Source organism: Berkeleyomyces rouxiae, assembly GCF_048999995.1.
Source record: "Berkeleyomyces rouxiae strain 22BRR77 chromosome Unknown BrBRR77_ptg000004l, whole genome shotgun sequence".
In the NCBI taxonomy this organism is placed as follows: Eukaryota; Fungi; Ascomycota; class Sordariomycetes; order Microascales; family Ceratocystidaceae; genus Berkeleyomyces; species Berkeleyomyces rouxiae.
In genome coordinates, this window is record NW_027396494.1 from 2,416,414 (window position 1) to 2,435,826 (window position 19,413).

General features: G+C 49.9%; 7 protein-coding genes across 7 annotated transcripts; 4 read left to right on the forward strand and 3 right to left on the reverse strand.

Annotated features, from left to right (window-relative positions):
* Positions 1 to 490: 490 nt before the first annotated feature.
* On the forward strand, positions 491 to 1,470 carry BROUX77_004909 (uncharacterized protein; the record flags this gene model as incomplete). The annotated part of the gene is made up of 2 exons (XM_073749724.1): positions 491 to 569; positions 647 to 1,470. The coding sequence occupies 2 exons, from the start codon at positions 491 to 493 to the stop codon at positions 1,468 to 1,470; spliced, it is 903 nt and encodes a 300-aa protein (XP_073605366.1).
* Positions 1,471 to 3,316: 1,846 nt separating this feature from the next.
* On the forward strand, positions 3,317 to 5,263 carry BROUX77_004910 (uncharacterized protein; the record flags this gene model as incomplete). The annotated part of the gene is made up of 3 exons (XM_073749725.1): positions 3,317 to 3,324; positions 3,387 to 4,183; positions 4,245 to 5,263. 3 exons carry the CDS (start codon positions 3,317 to 3,319, stop codon positions 5,261 to 5,263), a joined length of 1,824 nt encoding a protein of 607 aa, XP_073605367.1.
* A 547-nt stretch (positions 5,264 to 5,810) lies between these two features.
* Positions 5,811 to 7,714, reverse strand: BROUX77_004911 (uncharacterized protein; the record flags this gene model as incomplete). The annotated part of the gene is made up of 3 exons (XM_073749726.1): positions 5,811 to 7,148; positions 7,200 to 7,350; positions 7,407 to 7,714. 3 exons carry the CDS (start codon positions 7,712 to 7,714, stop codon positions 5,811 to 5,813), a joined length of 1,797 nt encoding a protein of 598 aa, XP_073605368.1.
* A 645-nt stretch (positions 7,715 to 8,359) lies between these two features.
* On the forward strand, positions 8,360 to 9,159 carry BROUX77_004912 (uncharacterized protein; the record flags this gene model as incomplete). Its single annotated transcript, XM_073749727.1, has 2 exons — positions 8,360 to 8,782; positions 8,854 to 9,159. 2 exons carry the CDS (start codon positions 8,360 to 8,362, stop codon positions 9,157 to 9,159), a joined length of 729 nt encoding a protein of 242 aa, XP_073605369.1.
* Positions 9,160 to 9,520: 361 nt separating this feature from the next.
* BROUX77_004913 (uncharacterized protein) lies at positions 9,521 to 10,782 on the reverse strand (the record flags this gene model as incomplete). Its single annotated transcript, XM_073749728.1, has 4 exons — positions 9,521 to 9,622; positions 9,692 to 10,297; positions 10,404 to 10,639; positions 10,695 to 10,782. The coding sequence occupies 4 exons, from the start codon at positions 10,780 to 10,782 to the stop codon at positions 9,521 to 9,523; spliced, it is 1,032 nt and encodes a 343-aa protein (XP_073605370.1).
* A 744-nt stretch (positions 10,783 to 11,526) lies between these two features.
* Positions 11,527 to 12,271, reverse strand: BROUX77_004914 (uncharacterized protein; the record flags this gene model as incomplete). Its single annotated transcript, XM_073749729.1, has 4 exons — positions 11,527 to 11,780; positions 11,876 to 11,899; positions 11,984 to 12,144; positions 12,237 to 12,271. The coding sequence occupies 4 exons, from the start codon at positions 12,269 to 12,271 to the stop codon at positions 11,527 to 11,529; spliced, it is 474 nt and encodes a 157-aa protein (XP_073605371.1).
* Positions 12,272 to 14,342: 2,071 nt separating this feature from the next.
* Positions 14,343 to 16,860, forward strand: BROUX77_004915 (uncharacterized protein; the record flags this gene model as incomplete). The annotated part of the gene is made up of 6 exons (XM_073749730.1): positions 14,343 to 14,368; positions 14,611 to 14,661; positions 14,768 to 14,793; positions 15,110 to 15,136; positions 15,202 to 15,386; positions 15,454 to 16,860. The coding sequence occupies 6 exons, from the start codon at positions 14,343 to 14,345 to the stop codon at positions 16,858 to 16,860; spliced, it is 1,722 nt and encodes a 573-aa protein (XP_073605372.1).
* Positions 16,861 to 19,413: the final 2,553 nt, after the last annotated feature.

Here is a 19,413-nt window from a genome sequence, read left to right on the forward strand (position 1 = left end):
CTGTGCCTTCGGTCTTTCATTTCTTACAAACGGTCTTTATTTCCCTCCTTTTGTTGTTGTTGGCCAAACTACTCCCTCTTTTTCTCTCCTCTTCCAACACTCCTGCTTTATTCTTCTACCATCGTCCATCGCCCAACGCCCAAAACACAGCAGCAACATCCTCTACGCAACGTCTCGACAATACACGAGACGCTCCGCTATTTCTCCCAGTCTGGCAGAACGCTGTTGCTGCCTTTGATTGGTTGTCTGCCGCTGGCCTTGACTCACAACAACGACAAATCGCCTTCCACCCGCCATCACGACGCTCCAAAACTCTATTCTTGAACAACTTGCTACCTGCATCTCTATTTCTTATTTGCTGCTATTGGAAAGAAAGAGTCACGCTCCCTGCTGATACCCATTCGCTGGTTACGCTCCTTTGTCTCCGGGTGCCTGTCAACCATTATACTGTATCCCTTTCAGACCACCGTAACTCTGCTGTCATTTCACCATGAGTGCAGTTCTTCCTCCCCAAAACGTTGTTTTTGCTCACAGCCACGAGTCCACTCGTCGCTCTCCACAACGATCTAGTAAGTTGCTTAGTTCTGGCTATTCAGCTTGTCTTGGTGGTAGCACACCAGCTAATCATGATATCTTGTCTCAACAGTGTCCCCTTTCAACATGTCAACTTCCACCTCCCGCAAGCGAAAGGCTGATGATGACGATGAGATGAGCATTTCACCCTCTGCCTCCCCTGCCATCACACAACGTCAGGTATCACGACCTCTAAAACGAAACCGACATGTTGAACTTGTTGGTCGCCAACTGTCTATGCCTAGATTACTCGAGACTCTTGATCCTGCTCAACTACGAACTGTTCTTGAACAAATATGCCTCCAACATCCCGCAATCGGTCATGAAGTTGCAACATCAGCCCCCAAGCCAACCGTTTCTTCCGTTCTCCAACTTCTCAATGGTTACATGGACCGACTCAAAGACGCCATGCCATACGGAACTTCATCACCCGACTACACCTACAACAGAGTCAAGCAGCCCCTTATTGCTCTCATCGACGCCCTGGCCGACTTTACGGTGCAATTCCTGCCGCCTGTTGAAACGCAAATCTCTGCCTCATTGCAGTTCCTAGACGGCGCTACTAAAATTATTCATTCTCTGCCCAACTGGGAATCCCCTTCATACACCCACCACAAAGAAACCGCCTATGAGGAAATCGCCAAGGCTTGGGCCTTGGTTTTTAATGAAGCTTCTAGCAGAGGAGCCGGGTTCCAGTTCTCAACTGGTAGCTGGGAACAGACTATTGGCCGCCATAATGCCCAGTCCGGTGGCCGCCTGGCTCCTGCCCTCGCAGCTCTTCAAGGTGCTGCGGCCTGGTCCAACCCCGCCGGTACTGTCAACGATGCGAGCTGCATTCGAAATCAGCTAATGTCGGGAACCTATGGTCTTCCTGGCGTTCGTGTTGGGCCGTGGTAAAAGAGATGCAACCTGTTTATTTATTTCTGACGGTACACTTGTCCTTGTGATCTGTTTTACTTTTTCTTGGTTTTCTTCCTTTCTGCTCATGGACAACTTCTAATGTTCGCAGGCAGAACCTGATTGTTCTTCTCCTTTGCATCTAGCATCATTCGTTTCTTCTATTGCATAAGCACGCCACGATTCTTTCCTCTCTCCACTTCCTTTTGCTGTGTGCAACACTGCGCTGCAAATCAGCTACTAGGGCCCAACCTGCTCAACAGCATTTAATATCGTTGTCATTGCAGACCTACGAGTTTCATGCTAGTACGCCGTTACTAAATGTAGCTTCTTCTTGCTTTTTACATGGCCTACAAAAACAACAGTTGTTTTGAATTTCGTATTTGCTCTTTCGCCGCGGCTCTCTCCCAGAGTCACTTCCTTCGTCTTGGATTGTCTTTTATTCTCTTGGTTTTTTTTTCTTTTTCGGTTGGGATTTTCCCGCAATTTGCCTCCACCCGTCTATTTCTTTCCAGGCTCGCTCTGTTTTTACCGGCTGTTTGTGCCTCATTTATGATTCTGTTTCCTTCTGTTTTTGTTTTTAGTTTTTTGGCCGTTGGATACCTGGGCATAGATTTTTTAGCACGAGGGAATCGGTGATCTTGTTATTTCATGTTACTTTGCATTGTATTCCATGATGTCTGCTGCTCTGCAGTCCTAGTTCTCTAGCCATTCTTCATGACTGCTGTTTTATTGTATACATCTATTGATGTCTCGGTTAATTGCATATCTCGCCCTTTCTCTTCTCTCTTCACCACAACACTTTTCTCTAGGCACAGAATTTACACTTTTAGTCCTCACATGTGATCCATCCTCGGTACGCGTGATTCCATGAAGGCTACACGATTATAGACCAGTTAATATTGCAAGCATCAGCCACTTGGCCTGTTTGTAGACCTTTACGTGTACATAAGCATTGTTGCTTATAGTCTTTTCAGAGGTGCATGTCATGATAGTCAGGCTAAACAAATCACCTTGAAACACGTCAAGCAGCTTCCCAAATGCATACCAACCAAGATTACGCCATCACCGCCCCCCGAACGAACGTCTACAGCTACTCCACTTTAGGCCCCGGGTTAAAGTGGAGTCTTCCGGTGGATAACCGACAAGATTCTCAAGGCGCCCCTAGCCTTGTCAAGGGTTAATTTAGTTAGGGTTTCTCAAAGGACTGCCCCACAATCCTTTCCGTTCCAAAGCTCAAAATATCCACGTGATCACCCGTCAACCTAGCCTGTCGCCCAACGCGTCGGCTACCAGGGCAGACAGCGCGTTTCGACCGACCATCATCCCTCCTTCACATCAGAGAACCTCCCAAGCTTCCCTCCTTTCAGCGCTTCCTTCCGCATCTTCGGCCCAGGCTTGCTCACCGCCTTCTCTGCCTGATATTGACCAAGTCTTGCTGGCAGACTCCTCTTTTCTTCCCCTCATTTCTCCTGCATCTCTTACGACACATTTCGTGAGGAGGGGAACCTGACGTCTTGCGCAACTACCCCGAAAACACCATCGAATCTCTGGGGCTTGCGAAGTCTGAATACGGAAACAGGCGAAATCTCTGATCTTTTTTGCGAATTCGGAGAAACCACGAAACCTTTTTTTCTCTCCTGTTCTTCTATGTGCACACCAGTCTTTTATTTGCCTTAGGCTCCTCGCAGCCTTGGTCGTCCCCCCCCCCCGCTGTGCTTTGCTTTGCTTTAGCTTGCGCACACTTCACCAAAGCTTGGGTTGACCTTTTATTGGGGCCAATTTTTGAAGCTAGCCTCGTACCTCTCGTCTCATCTCATTAGTTCCTAATTTAGTATCCGTCAAGATGCCTGCGTAAGTTCTCTTGTCCTTAAGCCTTCCACCTTATACTCGCTGCTAAGAAGTACTCATCACAGTGTGGGAGACCAACATCAGGCCGGGATCGTCAACCCGTTTGAAGAGCCGCAGACTCGTGTATCCGCCTATACCGCTGACGAAATCGCCACCTTGCAATATCGCCTTGACAAGCAGCTAGGCCCAGAGTACATTTCCAACAGACAAGGCCCTGGCGGTGGTCGAGTGCATTATCTTGCTGCAGACAAGGTCATCAACCTTGCTAATGAAGTTCTGAGCTTCAATGGCTGGTCCAGCTCTATTCAGAATATCCAAGTTGACTTCGTCGATGAGAACCCACAGACGGCTCGAGTCAGCCTAGGGCTGTCTGTCATCATGCGTGTGACCCTTCGCGATGGCACTTTTCACGAGGATGTTGGGTATGGACACATCGAGAACGCCAAGGGCAAAGCAGCCGCCTTTGAAAAAGCGAAAAAGGAGGGTACGACCGACGCCCTCAAGCGTACACTACGAAACTTTGGAAACGTCCTCGGCAACTGCATCTACGATAAGGACTACTTGTCCAAGGTCACCAGAGTTAAACCCATGCCTGTCAAGTTTGATGAGCAGAACTTGTATCGCCACGGAGACAAAAATCGACTGAATCGAATTGAGGCCGCACCAACCATTTCACCTGTCCAAACCATGGCTCAGATCACCGCACCACCCAGACCGGCATCTGTTCCTCCAGGGGGCATTAAGTCAGCTCCTTCTGCTGCTGTGCAACAGATAGCCGCTGCCGCAAGTGGCAACAACTCTAGGGCCGCATCGCCGGCACCTGTCATTGATTCCATGGACGATTTGGACAACCTTATGGATGGTGGGTTCGATGCTGTCTACGCTATCTAATTCTCCAATTGCTAATATCCCAATTATTGTAGACATCGATGATGCCGATTTGTGCATGGCTGAAGAAGGCCATCCGGATGAGATAGTGCTCCCGGGGACCACAGAGGCTCCCAACGGAGGCAATCCCCATAGCAGCGGGAATAGCAACCAGGGCCCTCAAATGTACAACAAGTCTGTCTATCAACCCGCAGCACCACAAACGCCGGTCCACAACAGTCGCTCCATGCCCGTGAAAACCAACGGCAATGGCCCCGCTGCCGCTAACCGCGGCATGCCCCCAACTCGAGCCCCTCAATTCAACCAGAACACCAACCCCACCGGACCCAACGGCCAAATGCATACCAACGGTGAGCCGGGACCCGGCCCCGGGCCCCCCAGGCTCCCCAACGGCAACGAACCCGTCGGCTTTTTTTCCGCACGCGCCGTCAGTCAACTCCCCGAAACCGCCATCAACAACCCCTCTGCCGTCCCCGCCGCCCAATACGTCTTCAACCCCAAGGCCGAGAGCCCTTCGATCCGCAAAACACCAGGCGTCGACCACAACTCTTCCAAGCCCGTCGCACGCAACCTGCAACACGTGCCCCCCGCATCCTCCCAACAACAACAACAACAACAACAACAACCCTCCGGCCCCGCCGCGCCCCACCAACACATGCACCAGCAGCACCAAGGCGCGCAGCAAAGCCCCTCGCTTCAGCGCGCTACCGGCCCCGCCACCCGCAGCGTCTCCGGCGCTGGCGCCGGAGCCAACTTGCTCAACCCGCACCTCGACCACACGCGGCGCATCGGCGCGCCGCCCGCCGCCGCCGGCAGCCCGCTCGGCAACAGGGGCCAGTACCGTCCGCCCAAGATGATGAAGCGCCCGCCGCAGGGCGCACCACAGTATCCGCAGCTCCAGCACCAGCAGCAGTACAACCAGCCGCAGCACCAGCAAAACGGTCCTGCGGCTGCGCAGGTCGGCCGCCAGGCGCTGTCAGAGGTCACGAATAATAATCCGATGGTGGCCGGCGGCCAGGTGGGTCCGGACAATAAGCGGCCGCGGCTAACGTGAGGTCGAACGCTGTCTTCGTCGTCGTCATCCCAGCCTCGCAAGTCATCTGCCTTTCTTCTTTTCTCTTAAACTACACTTCTTCTCTAGCTGCATCATTTCTGTTGTTCTATTTCTGCCCTGTTACGACTCGTCATGACACCTTCTTTTTTTCATCGCCTCTACCATACCCTCTGACCTGGTATTTCATCTATCTTACTGGTATTTTTTTTGTCACAACTCTCAACTTTCTCGCGCATCCGGCAGATCCGCTATGCTCCAACCACGGACTATTACACACCACATTACGTGCTACAATCATGTTAAGAGCCTTTTCTTTGGGCTAGGGCGTATGGCGTTTTGGTTTTTTCCTTTTTTTTTTTCCTGTCGTGCCAGTAGTGACCGATTTCTCAAATACTAGATTATCACAGTTATTGCACTGCATACCGTGTACATAGTATACTGTCTAGGTGCATGAAAGTAGACAAAGATATAGTTATGATTTTCAGTATTCATACACTACTCATACAAAAAACGTTTTCCTTGTAACGCGTCGGATGCTTAATCTCACCTAAGCTCCAACAGCAACAGCATCATGCGCACTTAAACTACGTGAAAGGCCGGAGCTGAACCCCAATGCCCGACATGTATAAATCCACCACTCAAACACGTTTAGCTTCATTTCAACGCGCCAAAATGAAAGCCATGCTGACAGGTAGTTGAAGGCGTTTGGCGGCCACAATATTGACGACCCCTTCATCTTGATAGCTTCGACGCTTTCTTGGAAAACCGTACGTGCACAGTACCGTGCCAAAATCATGAATGAGCGGATAGGGCCCTGGCGTGTATGCAGGTTCTCGTCCAGACTGCGAGTCAGGTCATTCGTTTTCAGAATGAGCAAAATAACCGGGGGGACCTTTCCAAGCAAATGCACAAGATCAATAATCAAGCCGTCCTTCAGCATGGTACTCATTCGCTTTTGCTCGGCATCGGTGCGTTTTTTGAACATGCTGCCACTCTTGCGCACGACACGATAATCACGGCCGGTAATGGCGGAGGCAAAGAGAGGGAAATCTTTTTCCTCAATGTTGGCAACTTCCATAGCGTATTTGCACATGCGGTCCATGTCCCCGTCGACGGCTGCGATCCACATCTTAGCGTAGGATCGGCGCATATCTTCGGGAATATCACGGTATAGGCCGTGATCGTACAAGATCACATCAAAGTTATGGCCACGGCGTTGATTGTTTTTTCGAATGGCCAGGTTTCCACCGTGGGGATCGCAATGAAGAGGGGCATTGTGGCCAAAGATCATTTCGTTGAAGATGCGTGCCAGAGAGGCCGAGACTTCATCACGGTCGATTCCATTCTTATCCATGTACTCAAGGTCATCTAATCTGCTGCCCTTTTCGGCAGCCATGACCAAGATACGGCGCTTGGCCCAAACAACATCTGGAATAACCAGTGGTAGTTCGGGAATATGTGAGAAGTATTCCTTGGTACGTTCGGCATTTCGGGCCTCCTCCCGAAAATCAAGTTCACGGGGAAGAGACTCCTCCATCTCCTTGGCAAGCCACTCCAGGTCATACTCAGGGAAAACCTTTTTCAGTGTAGTAAATGTAAAGGATGTGAGTTTGATGTCAAGGGGGGAGAAAACATCAAGTGAAGGGTGCTGGACCTTAACGGCGACCTCTTGGCCAGTCTCCTTCAATCTAGCCATGTGCACCTGAGCCAATGACGCGGCACCGATGGGGGTCGGGTCAAAATCCGTGAAAAAATCTGATATCTCACCGCCAGTATCTTTCCGGAACATATCCTGAATGGATTCAAGTGATGAGACGGGGCATTTATCTTGCAGAGGGATAAAGGTTGTTGTCCACTCCATGGGAAGCAAGTAGTTCATGGCACTCTATGGACCTTGTTAGTTGAGATTTTCAACGAGGTGGCGGGTGTTACGTACCAAATGCTGACCAAGCTTGATAAAAATTCCACCATTCTTCTCGAGAACCTTTAACGTTCGGTTTGCGCATCGCCGGTGACAGGAATGAAGTTCTTGGTTCTTTTCCTCAGGGTCTATGATTTTTTTCATTTTATTCAACGTCACTCGATAACTATAGCCAAGTAGTTAGAATACATAACTCTATAGGGCACAAGTCAACATACTCACTCATTGACACACACGGCTAAGGCCACACCCACACGGGTGCTTCTCTCGGCCGTCTCATAGCCAGTCTTGATATCTTCAGTGAAGACAGCGGCAGCAGTTCCTAGCGCAGCCGTACCGGAGGCGAATAACACGACACGCCGGCTTCTATATTGTGAGTGAGTCTGAGACTGGGAGTGAGCCGAATATAACCGATGGCTGCGGAGATGCAGTCGGGTCGGCCACTTTGGGGCACTGCGTAGACAGGTGGTTGCAAACCGGCGGCAATTGGTACTCGAAATGCGAGTCCAAGGCTGTAGTGAGCCCTGCATGACAAAAAGAAGCGCCTGCACGATGCTTGTAGCAGCAGAATTGAATGGGCGCAAGAAACCTATGGATGGAGATGCAGCAGAATCGACCTTTTAGTGAACCTCCATGAGATCAGAAGAAATTAAAAGGCAGAAAATAGCAGAGGAAATTGAAGAGGAAATTCCAGATATGCCACAATTAAACAAGAGAAAGAAAATGGAAGTTGCGCAGTGTTTGGCACGCACAAAAACACATTGAGAAAATATACCGGCTAAGCAACTACCGGTTGTCTCTTGTGTTCTTGCGTCTTGTATCATGTGTCTCCATGATTTCTGCGTTCCTGGTGTTTATTACTGATGTACAAGGGTTAACTGATAACGGTACCTAGGGTTAAACATTCCATTTAACCGGGCATGCTCATCACGTGAAAACGCGTAGGCTTCCGTCGTGGTGACTTAGAATTAAACAGACGCGTCATTTGTCCGGACGTGTTCCTGGTCACATCATCAACCTTTCTTGTCGTCTGTTGGAGGTTTCCTTTCTACACACTACCTCCAGCTTGCATCTACAACCCACCTTGCGATCTTTTATTTGTTCTCCCAATAGAAAGACCCACAGGAATTTTTAATTATACCGCGACGCGACGCGCCATGTTCTCAATTCCAACGATGCCATCTCTCGCTCCTGGCGATTGGGCTTACCATCAACCGCCCGTTTCATCTCCACTCCGACCATCAAACGCATCGCAGCAAGCCGCTTTCTTCAACTCGTCCCCTCCTGGCTCCCCAACACGCTCATCGCCTATCAGACCGTCTTCAGAATCAGTGAACTTCGGGGCCACCCGGCAGTCTCTATTCGGCTCATTCAACTATGATGGCAGCAATGCTACAGACGAAGATAACGGAAATGTAGCCTCATCACCACTCAGAGGATTTGACAAGTTTTCTAAATTTTCCCATCGTCCCACGCGGCCAAACCCTGTTCGGCGCAAGAGGGAAGATGAGCTAGCAGCTCGTAGACAGCTGTTCCTGAAGACAGTACGCGAAAGAGGAGACGAGAAGCGATTTGAGAAGCGCTCGATCGAGGCTCAGGTAGGTGTTCCTCTTGGTCCCCGTGTCATCATATGATTCCATAGGCTAATTTGGCCACACCCATTTCACAGGCTGTTCGGAGTTGGCATGAAGAACATCAAAAATATCTAGCCCAGAAGGCCAACGAGGCATCGGGAAACGACTGGGCTATGGATGCCTTTATCGATGATGCACTCAGCGCTCAGCAGCAGCCTTACGACGAGGAAACTCTCCCAGACATGTATCTGGACGAGGAAGCCGCCCAACTTGAATACGAGGCGATGATGAACGAAAACACCCAAAAAGCGCCCATGTCCGAGTGGGACGTGGATGATGACATGCTACTGGATCTAATTCGCGCCGAAGAGAAGAAACAAGGCGACACCGAGATGTCATGAGATGTCGAAAATGTTGGGCCCTACTACAGTTGATGTTGCCTTGATCTGGATAGGACGGCGTTTCTAGGCGTTTTCTTTAATGGGTTGTGTATGTGTTAGGATTTTGGGGAAGAGACATTGCAGTAACAGTCTGCGATTGAGCAATTCTGTCAAAGTTTTCGACAAATGATGGGCCAGCCCTGGCTTTATGTTCTTTCTTGAGCTGGTGCCTGAGGGTCACAAATCTTTTTGCATCTTTGTTGGGGCAGTGAGTAGTGCTAGTATTCAGCTGTCATATGAAAAGTGAATGAATATAAAAAAAAGTCAAGTCAAGCCTGCTATGAGCCACGGGAATAGATTACGTCAATGAAGATCAGGGTTGTTACTGCGGATTGCATGCCTCGTCGTCTGGTGCTCCAAAAGCATCTTGTGCCGAGGGCATGTCGCCGACGAGATCAGGGGGCGGGGACCCAGCATCTTGCATCTGCGGGACAGAAAGAAGTTAGCTGATGGCTTTGTGGAATGAATCATGGGCTCCCGACGGCAGTCTTACCTTTTGCATGCGCTCAACAATGTACTGGCGATCGGCGGCATTCTCGTCGGAAAACTTTGGGTCGTCAAACTTGGCGACAATCTCCTTGACCAGCTTCTGCTGCGTCTGGTATCTCTGGGCATCCTCGGCTGAAATCTTGTCTTTGTTCTCTTCCATCCACGCCGGGAAGCGCTCGTTTAGCTCCTTCATCGGCTCATACAGGATCTCCTTGTTGGTCAGCTGCTCCATCATTCCCATCAGCATCTTGGAAAAGTCCTCCTCGCCACCGCCATCTAGCCCAGGGATTCCAGCGCCGCCGCCGGCACCCATCTGTTTGAACATTTCCGACAGCAAGTCGTCGCTGCCGTTGGCGGCAGCTGCTGCAGTTGCTTGGTCGCCCGAGGTTTGCATACGCTCAATCGTTTTGCGGATGGTGTCTTGAAAGTCGCTGGCGTTTTCGCTACGGGCTGTAGATGGCCGTGAGGGCATCCGGGGCGCTGCTGAAGGGCCGCTGGCTGTGGCTGCTGATGCCGCGGGGGGTTGGCCATCCGCAGCAGTAGCAGCGGCCTTTGCTGCCTCTGTACTTATTTGCTTGAAGATATCCTCAAACTGGGCTTGCATTTCCTTCTGCACCCTTTTGTTAGTGACTTATTTTTGGAAATAACCAAAGCGTTTACACCAACGCCTCCATTACTGGCCCTTGCGCTTTCTCAGATCACGAAGGTAGGCTTACAGAATCCGCTCCCATTCCACCCAACAGACTTGCCATGCCCTCCTGGAGCTGTTTTGCAAATTCTTCTTCTGAAAGATCGTCGTCTACACCAGGCTGGTTGTCTGCTGGCTTGGTAGCTGCTGCTGGGTTGGCACCGGGAGCGCCTTTTGCAGCTGCCGGCGGTATTACAGATGGGATAGTAGGAATGGAGCCAGGCGCATTACCGAGGCTTGTTGCCGAGAACTCATCGAGCATATCTGTGAAAATGGTTAGAGTGCGCTCATGGCTTCTTCTACTATACTAGACACTCACCGTCCAGATCATCTAGATCGTCCTCATCGGGATCAGGGACATCGTCGACGTCTTCAAAGGTCGGCTTCGGCGGAGGAGGGGCCGACATGATGGGGAACTAGTTATGGGAGTTGAGGTTTGGGGCGAGCCTGCTGGTCACGGAGTGGTGATGTCGAAGCGTATGGAGAAGCAGAAACAAAGGCGGAATCCGATTAGCAGAGAGAGAAGGCTGGCAGTGAAAACCAAACAATTAAGGCAATAAAAGACACGGCAGTCAAGCTCGCATCCGGGTCAGAGCACAGATTGACTGATCACATGCAAAGAACACAAGAAGCTCTGTTCATGGCCAGCTAGCCCAGCAAGGCCCAAGCCCAGCCCGTTGACTTGTTGAGCCGGATACATGCATATTGTCCATGGGCCCAAGGGTGTGGATAGTGGGGGAAATTGGAGCTGCGTGGGGGATGGCAGGGAGTTGGAGATGTGCCATACGCGCATATATTTCATTACATGCATATGATTGGGGCATCAATGTATCTATCCATAAAGACAAACAAGATGGCATGTCTCCCGATTGCTAATGAGACACAGTCCACCATTTTGCTGGCCCTCTGAGACCCTGACAAGCGACAGGGTAGATTAAAGAAACAATTGCCATAGACTAACCAAAAGAACAACAATAGAGGTCTAAGAACCACCTCAACTCCCTGCTGTTTCCCCTCTAGAAACCAGACATGAACCTTGTAGCCAACTTGAACGCCCGTGCTAAATTTGCCAGCGCATCAGACCAGAGCTTTTGCACAAGACAGCCAATACCCGGAAAACGTTATGCTCCCCCTGTCCTCCACATGATAGCTTAAGCCGCGGGGTTTTCCCGGACCACACGCTTGACACGCTTCTCGTACTCGCCCTTGTCGCGTCTAAAAAGATTGTAGGCTTCCGCTTGCGCCGGCGAGTCGGGGTTCGGATCGTTCAGTAGATCCTGGATACCCAGCAGAATTTGCTTCATGGTAATGGCCGGTTTCCAGGCTTCGTCTTCGTTGAGAATAGATAGGCACACGGTGCCAGAAGGGTAGACGTTGGGATGGAATAGAGGCGGGACAAATTTGCCTGAGACAAAGAAGATCATGGTTAGTTTCTGGGATTAGACGCTTGTCGCATCCAGTGATGCTGGTGGAAAAGCTGTCGCATGGGTAAAAGCTTACACTTGGGGGGCTTGGTTGGATATTCTGCGCCGGAGAGTCAATGTTAACTTGAGACTTTGAAGCAAACTGGAATAGAGCCCATCCCATTACGTTGCACAGGAAACTCACCTTCAGGGAATGTAATCACCAGCTTGAACAGACCGCCCTCCCAAATTGTCTTTTCCTTTCCAGGAATACCGCACTCCCACACCTTGATATCGAGTTGCCCTTGGGCATTGCGTTGTGGCCGGGCATAGAAGCCGAAAGGGTGATCTCTCCGCCACTGTTTTCTGATCAAGCGGCAAAAGAGCAATGTCGCAAACTAAATGTCAGAACTCGCGTTTCCAGGCTTTTAGAAGCATCTCGGCCTGGTAGAGCTTACCTTTCTTCTTGCAAGCGATTCTGGCACAGACTCATGATTGGTGTTGGGCTCACAAGGCTGAGTTGGTCTGCGGCTTGGGAGATCCTTGGGGGCAGGCACACGGGGACGGTGGTGACTTTCTGGCTGCTAAATCGCAGATAGAAATGGCGAAATTCGAGGATGGATGGCGGCGTCGGAATCGGCGTCGGCTGCAAATGTTGTCCCGATGGATTCTGGAAAAGGCTTGTAGTCGGACCCGGTGAGGAAGAGTTTTGGGTAAGGGCGGGGTGGAAAGGGCAGGACGTGAAAAGGCTGTTACTCCAAAAAATGGCAGTATGACGTGAGAACTGTGAAAATAAAAATGCAGCCTCGTTGGCAAAGCGAAACTGTGGCGAAAGAAAAGCAACTGCCTGTACTTTGGCGATGTTCTCTGGGTTCCTTCCTTCGCCTTCAGTAAAATCGGGGATGGGATGACATATGCACACACGGTGCGGCTAGTGCGACAAATCATGTTCGCACTATGCTATTGGGAGGCTTTTTGGGTCACGTGAAGGTCTTCAAAATCGGATAAGGTTACACGGTCTGTAATTGTGCGACGTGGTGATTAATTACACCTCCACCTCTGTGCTATTCTAGCCACTGTCTTTGAATCACGGGCCAACTATCCTTCTGGGGTGGTGATGGCTAACTGGAGCTTCTTTCAAAAGCGCCGAGGTTAACGAGAGCGCTGTTCTAGGTATAACTGTAGTCATGGGAATATCTTTGTGCACTTAGTGTTGGTTGAGAAGCCATCTTTAAAGTTCATCTCGAGCTGTTGAGGGGTGTTCTAAGGCACTAGCATTGCTATTCCCAGATGCCAGTGAGAAGATGTCAAAACGATGTGAAGCAAAGGTACCTAAGGGAAATCAGATAGTCTTTTTCGGAAATTGATTTTCAGAGCATTTAGGGTTGAATTTGACTATCTAGGGTTAAACGACCTCGAAATGGTCGTTATTGCAATCTTTTACGGTCACATGATTCTAAGAAACCGCCATTGTTGACGTGGACACTGCCAAATCCTTTATGACTCCCACTGATAGTGATTCTTTCCCCGTGCTTAGAAAGGTGCTTCTCGATGACTTTGCTATGCAGGTGTGACACAGAGCTCGTCACAGCCAAAGCCGAAAGGAAGGGCACAGGCCATTAAATTTTCAGAGGATAGATCAGCCTGGGTCTGATAAGACAAAGTAGGCATTTATTCTTGAAAGGAGACGAAACTAATTGGTACAACACCAAGGTTTCTTATCGGTTCAAAAATGCCGGGCTTGGTTTTCATTTTTGTTCGTCTTCGTGGCATATCCAGCCAATGAGATGGACTGTTTTGCACACTCTTCTGGAAGCCGAGATCGGGCTCTTCTCTGGTACTAAATGTGCATGTATGGTTTTACAAGTGAACAAGCAAAGAGTCTTGCGAGATTTGGACACAAAACAAAGTCCACAATACCATTGTAGGTAGAAATTAAGTGAATAGCAACTGAGCATTTCCCCTTTTCATCGACAAGCTCCATTATCGTCGTGTTAGTGCTTGCATCCATGGCTATATGCATCGACATGTATGTATCTATGACTCTTCCATGCGTCTTGTTTCGCATTTTGCCTTAGGTCCAGGGGTTCGTGATTCGCTGCATTGTATAACTATACAGACGCTGGTGGATAGTCTCCGGCGCCCCCAGCGCAATCAATCGGCGGCAGGCCGCAGAGCCAGGTTATCTTTTCTCTGGCCCTGCGGTCCCACCTTTGCTATCTATGACTCTCAGCCGCAGCCAGCCAGCTGCATTTGAACTGGCGCCGGCGGCTTTGGCCTTGCTTGGCCACCCAATCCATATAGGTACAAGTGCAAGTAACTACATATAAAGAGCCCCACCATCTCTGCAGACCACACGCTATCTCTTTAGTTTGGTCACATCTTTTTTTCTCTCCTAGACATTCTTCTTGTTTTGGTTGACATTGTTGGTCTTCTTCACGATATCTTCTTGACGGTATCATTTTCATCCCATCTCCGCGTGCTCTTGCCGTTTCGACAAATTTGTCGCGCTTTCCTAATCCGACCTTTGCGCCACATCTTCCCATCTTCTCGCCTCAGAAACAATGTGTGGCATTTTCGCGTGTCACCGGTACGTTTGACGCACACAATTTGATTTTTTTTGTCTTGGAGATGACCCCATCCAGCTGTTCTCGACGGTTTGGCTTCGCATCAGCTTTGGCTCTGGGATCCGGTTCTCTGCTTCATTGCTTTGCGACTCGACGCCTTCAGGGGTGCCCCGCCATATTCTACAAACTCCGCCAAACAAAAAAAATCGCCGTCGTGATAATCACAGAATCTTCGACTGACTCTCGCCTCGTTTTCCTATTCTAGTCACCCTGACGTCCAGGCCTTCAAGCCCACTGCGCTGAAGCTTTCCAAGCTGTAAGTCGAATTTTCTCTCTGTCGCCCGCGGGCAATGCGAACTGAACTCCCATTCCACCCACCCCACTGTTATCTAAACTCTTGACTAACACCTGTTACCTCTTAGGATCCGCCATCGTGGCCCCGACTGGAGTAAGTCCTATTCCGCGCTCTCGAAATTCTCTGCCCGTTTATTCCGCCCTTGTTATTCTGTCGAAGTCGCTTCACGTGAAAGCACACACACTCTCTTTCCCACTGATTCTCCCATGTTTTGAGTCACAATGGGCCAGCCCAGCGTAGCGGCCCCCTGTTTTGTTTTTTTGCGGGGGTATTTTTCGCAGGGCATTTTTCACTCTGGGTCCACTGGCGCATCGATGACGTTGAAAACTGTTGAATTGGGTGGTTGAGCGACAGCACCACTTTCCGGAAACTCCAATTCAACAATGCTAACTTATTCTCACTTATCCAGGCGGTAGCATCACCTGCAACAACACCAGTAAGTTGTTCCCGAAGTCACACCCCCCCCCTCTTGTAGTAGTCTCTAACTTTCCTCCTTTCCAGTTCTCTGCCATGAGCGTCTGTCCATTGTTGGCGTCGAGTCTGGCGCCCAGCCCCTGACCAACGCTGATGACACCATCATTCTCGCCGTCAACGGTGAAATCTACAACCATCGCTCTATCCGCAAGAGCCTGCACAACTCGTACCATTTCAAGACCGCCTCTGACTGCGAGGTTGTCATTCCTCTGGTAAGCCCAAGTCGCTTCTCACATCTGGCAGTTCCGAACCCCCTAACACTACGCTTTTCTATGATAGTACGAAAAGTATGGCGTCGATGCCCCCAACCACCTCGACGGCATGTTCTCCTTCGTCCTGTACGACAAGAAGAAGGACAGAATCATTGCTGCCCGCGACCCCATTGGTATTACCACCCTGTACCAGGGTTGGTCTTCAAAGGAACCCGAGACCGTTTACTTCGCTTCCGAACTCAAGTCGCTGGCCCCCGTTTGCGATAAGATCGAGGCTTTCCCTCCCGGCCACGTTTTCGACTCCGAGACCGGCGAGCGCACCCGCTACTTCAAACCCTCATGGTGGGAGCCTTCTCGCGTCCCCTCCACTCCTCTTGATTTGACCGCTATCCGCGAGTCTCTCGAGAAGTCGGTGCGGAAGCGCCTCATGGCCGAGGTCCCCTACGGCGTTTTGCTGTCGGGTGGTCTGGACTCTTCGCTGGTTGCTTCCATTGCCCAGCGCGAGACTCTGAGACTGAAGGAGGCTGCTCTTGCCAACAAGACCGAGAAGGCCCAGAACCCTGACACTGGTGAGGGTCTGGTTGGTATGGACGACGAGAACCACTTGGACACCGTCACCTACTTGCCTCAGCTCAACTCCTTCTCCATTGGTCTGCCTGGATCTCCCGACAACGAGGCTGCCCTCAAGGTTGCCAAGTTCCTGGGTACCAAGCACCACGTCATGACCTTCACCATTGAAGATGGTCTCAACGCCCTGTCTGACGTCATTTACCACCTGGAGACCTACGATGTCACCACCATTCGCGCCTCTACCCCCATGTACCTCCTGTCTCGCAAGATCAAGGCCATGGGTATCAAGATGGTTCTGTCTGGCGAGGGCTCTGACGAGATCTTTGGCGGTTACCTCTACTTCCATGCCGCTCCCGATGCCAACTCCTTCCACGAGGAGACCGTCAGCCGTGTGCGTAACCTGCACCTGGCTGACTGCCTGCGTGCCAACAAGTCCACCTCTGCCTGGGGTCTGGAGGCCCGTGTGCCCTTCCTGGACAAGGAATTCCTGGAGACTTGCATGAACATTGATCCCAAGGAGAAGATGATCAACAAGGAGAAGATTGAGAAGCACATTCTGCGCAAGGCCTTTGACACCAAGGAGAACCCCTACCTGCCCGATGACATCCTCTGGCGCCAGAAGGAGCAGTTCTCGGACGGTGTTGGATACGGATGGATTGACGCGCTCAAGGACAATGCCGAGCTGCAGGTCACCGACGAGATGATGAAGAACCCCAAGCCCGAGTGGGGCTCTGACATTCCCGACACCAAGGAGGCCTACTGGTACCGCATGATGTTCGACGAACTGTTCCCCCAGACCTGCGCGTCGACTGTTATGCGCTGGACTCCCAAGTGGTCTAAGCAGACCGATCCCTCTGGCCGTTCTATTTCCATCCACAACGCTAAGTACGACTCTGCTGCGTAAGGTATTATGTAGCTGTGAAAATTGAGGACAGACTGGGGAATTAAAAAATTATAGAGTAAAAGGGACTTCTTCCCTCCTATTTCAAGCTTTTCAGTTGAGTCACTACAGGTGTAGAGTAGAAAATGTCTCGAGTCAAATTGTTTTGTGGTTTCATTGACCTCGTGCTGTTTGTGCTAGTTATGGAGATGCTCCTTGGCTAGAGTGTTTTTGTTTCAAGAAAAAAGTGGAACTACCTAACTTCGTCAATGTTGGGTTGAATCAGTACACCACGGTTATTCACCGGGTATACACCGTTGTGATCCATTCGTGTGTGGCCTGGTGTAACAGATCAACGTCACTTCTCATCACCAATCTGAACACCTGATGCAAGGCTGGGTACCGGAGCCATGGATCGGCTGGAATAGGATGCCCTACAAGTACACATCTACCCCTATTTTCTACCCCAAGAGCCCATTCACACCTATTCATAATCGTCTAGATCCTGGTCTCATTGTGACGATAACATGCAGCTACGTAGCAACTTCACGAGACCCCCACCAATAGGACACGGTCGTCTGTCCCTGTTGCATAAAGATGTAGACTACTGTTGCATGCGAGGCTGAGCCACACCTCAGCCGGGCTGAGGTGAAACCTGCTGAGAAGTAGCGGGCAAGTGTCTAAATGTGCTATCCTTTATATCTCGCCTTCTTCGTCTCTTCCCTATTGCCTTGCTACTCTTTCTAACCTAGGTGTCACCTATCTCTCCATAAACACATCATTCCTCTTTCAAACAATAGCCATATCCATATCACACATATTGCGACTATGGCTTTAGAAACATTCGGCAGTGTTTCTAGTGCGTTTGCACTCGCCTAGCTTTCGATAAAGATCGGCTCCCTTTGTGTCAAGTACGGGAAAGATGTCAGAGGAGCGAAAGATGATATCAAGCACTTAAACCTAGAAGTCAAAAGTCTAGACATATTCGGCAATAAAATTCAAGTCTTATTGAATGGTCCGATTAGGTCGAAGCTCGAAAACTCTCAGCATCTTTATGACGTTTTAGAAGACAGCCGCTCTCTTCTGGAAGGCTTGATCAAAAATCTCGAACCTCATCTTGTCAATAAATATCCCGAAAAAAAGAGGGCTTCGTGAATGCAAGTGGCCATTCAAGCAAGGCGATTTCCAGGCAGTTACAGAGAAATTGCGGAACAACAATGGATTGATCACTCAGATTCTGCAGGTCCATCAATTGTACGTCACCTCTTGGTGTTCTGAAGAACGTCAACAGCTATAAGTGCTAATTGAATCTAAAAATTTAGAGAAGTTCTTCAGAATGTCGATGATAATGTTGAGCAAATGAGTCGCAACCACTATAACCAATATGCCTCCGTACACAGTGCCATCCCCGGTACACTTCCTGTAGCAGCGGGAGTATGGTTTAACTCCCAAGACGAAAAAAGAAATCCGACTTGCTTAGCGGAGACCCGAGTCGGTCTTCTACAAGAAATCAAGGAATGGGCAGATGAGTCTGATTCAAAGACCCTTTTCTGGCTTAATGGCATGGCTGGCACGGGGAAGTCTACCATTTCGCGCACTCTTTGCCAACACTTTCTTCAGACTAGTCAGCTTGGCTCAAGCTTTTTCTTCAAAAGAGGAGAGGCAGACCGAAGTAGTCTGGTAAGATTCATCACATCCATCACCGCTCAACTCGCCGATTTGCACCCGAAGATTGCGCCTTACATTGAAACCGCGATTCATAACGCCCCGAACATTTCTTTGAAAAGCATGGAAGATCAAGTTGACTTACTAATCAAACAACCGCTCCGGAAATTTTCCCTCGAGTCACAAAGCATGCCTTCGATTTCGCTCGTATTTGTCATTGATGCTCTCGATGAGTGTGATGACGATCAAGATTTCAGACTCATCATTGACCTCTTCTCCTCTTATGCTAAAGATAAAACTATGAAGCTGAAGCTTAAATGCTTAATAACGAGCAGGCCCGAACTGCCCATCCGTCTTGGTTTCAATGCTGCGAAGGGCACATTCCAGGACTTAATTCTCCATGAAATAGCACCTGACATCATTGAGAACGACATCAAAATCTTCCTGGAACACGAGCTCGACAGAATCATGACCGATTACAATGCTTCTGTCCCTAATGACCGACACCTGCCACTAGACTGGCCAGGGGAACAGAATATCCAAGTCCTTTTGAAAAGGGCCGTCCCGCTCTTTATTTTTGCAGCCACGACTTGCCGGTTTATCGACGATCGAAACTACGCTTCTCCAAACACTCTGCTCAAAGAGGTCGTCGATTTCAAGATGGGAAGCCATGAATCACAGCTACATGCAACCTATATGCAGGTCTTGAATAGGATGATTAAGGACTTAACTGGTAGTCGTCTGGACGAAAAGATTCGACGTTTCCGGAATGTTGTTGGTCCTATAGTTGTTCTTGTAAGTCCCGTTTCAACAAATACACTGGCAGAACTTCTCAACATTTCCAAGAACATAATTGGCCAACAACTCGACTTATTGCATTCAGTTCTCAACGTCCCACAATCGAGCGAATCG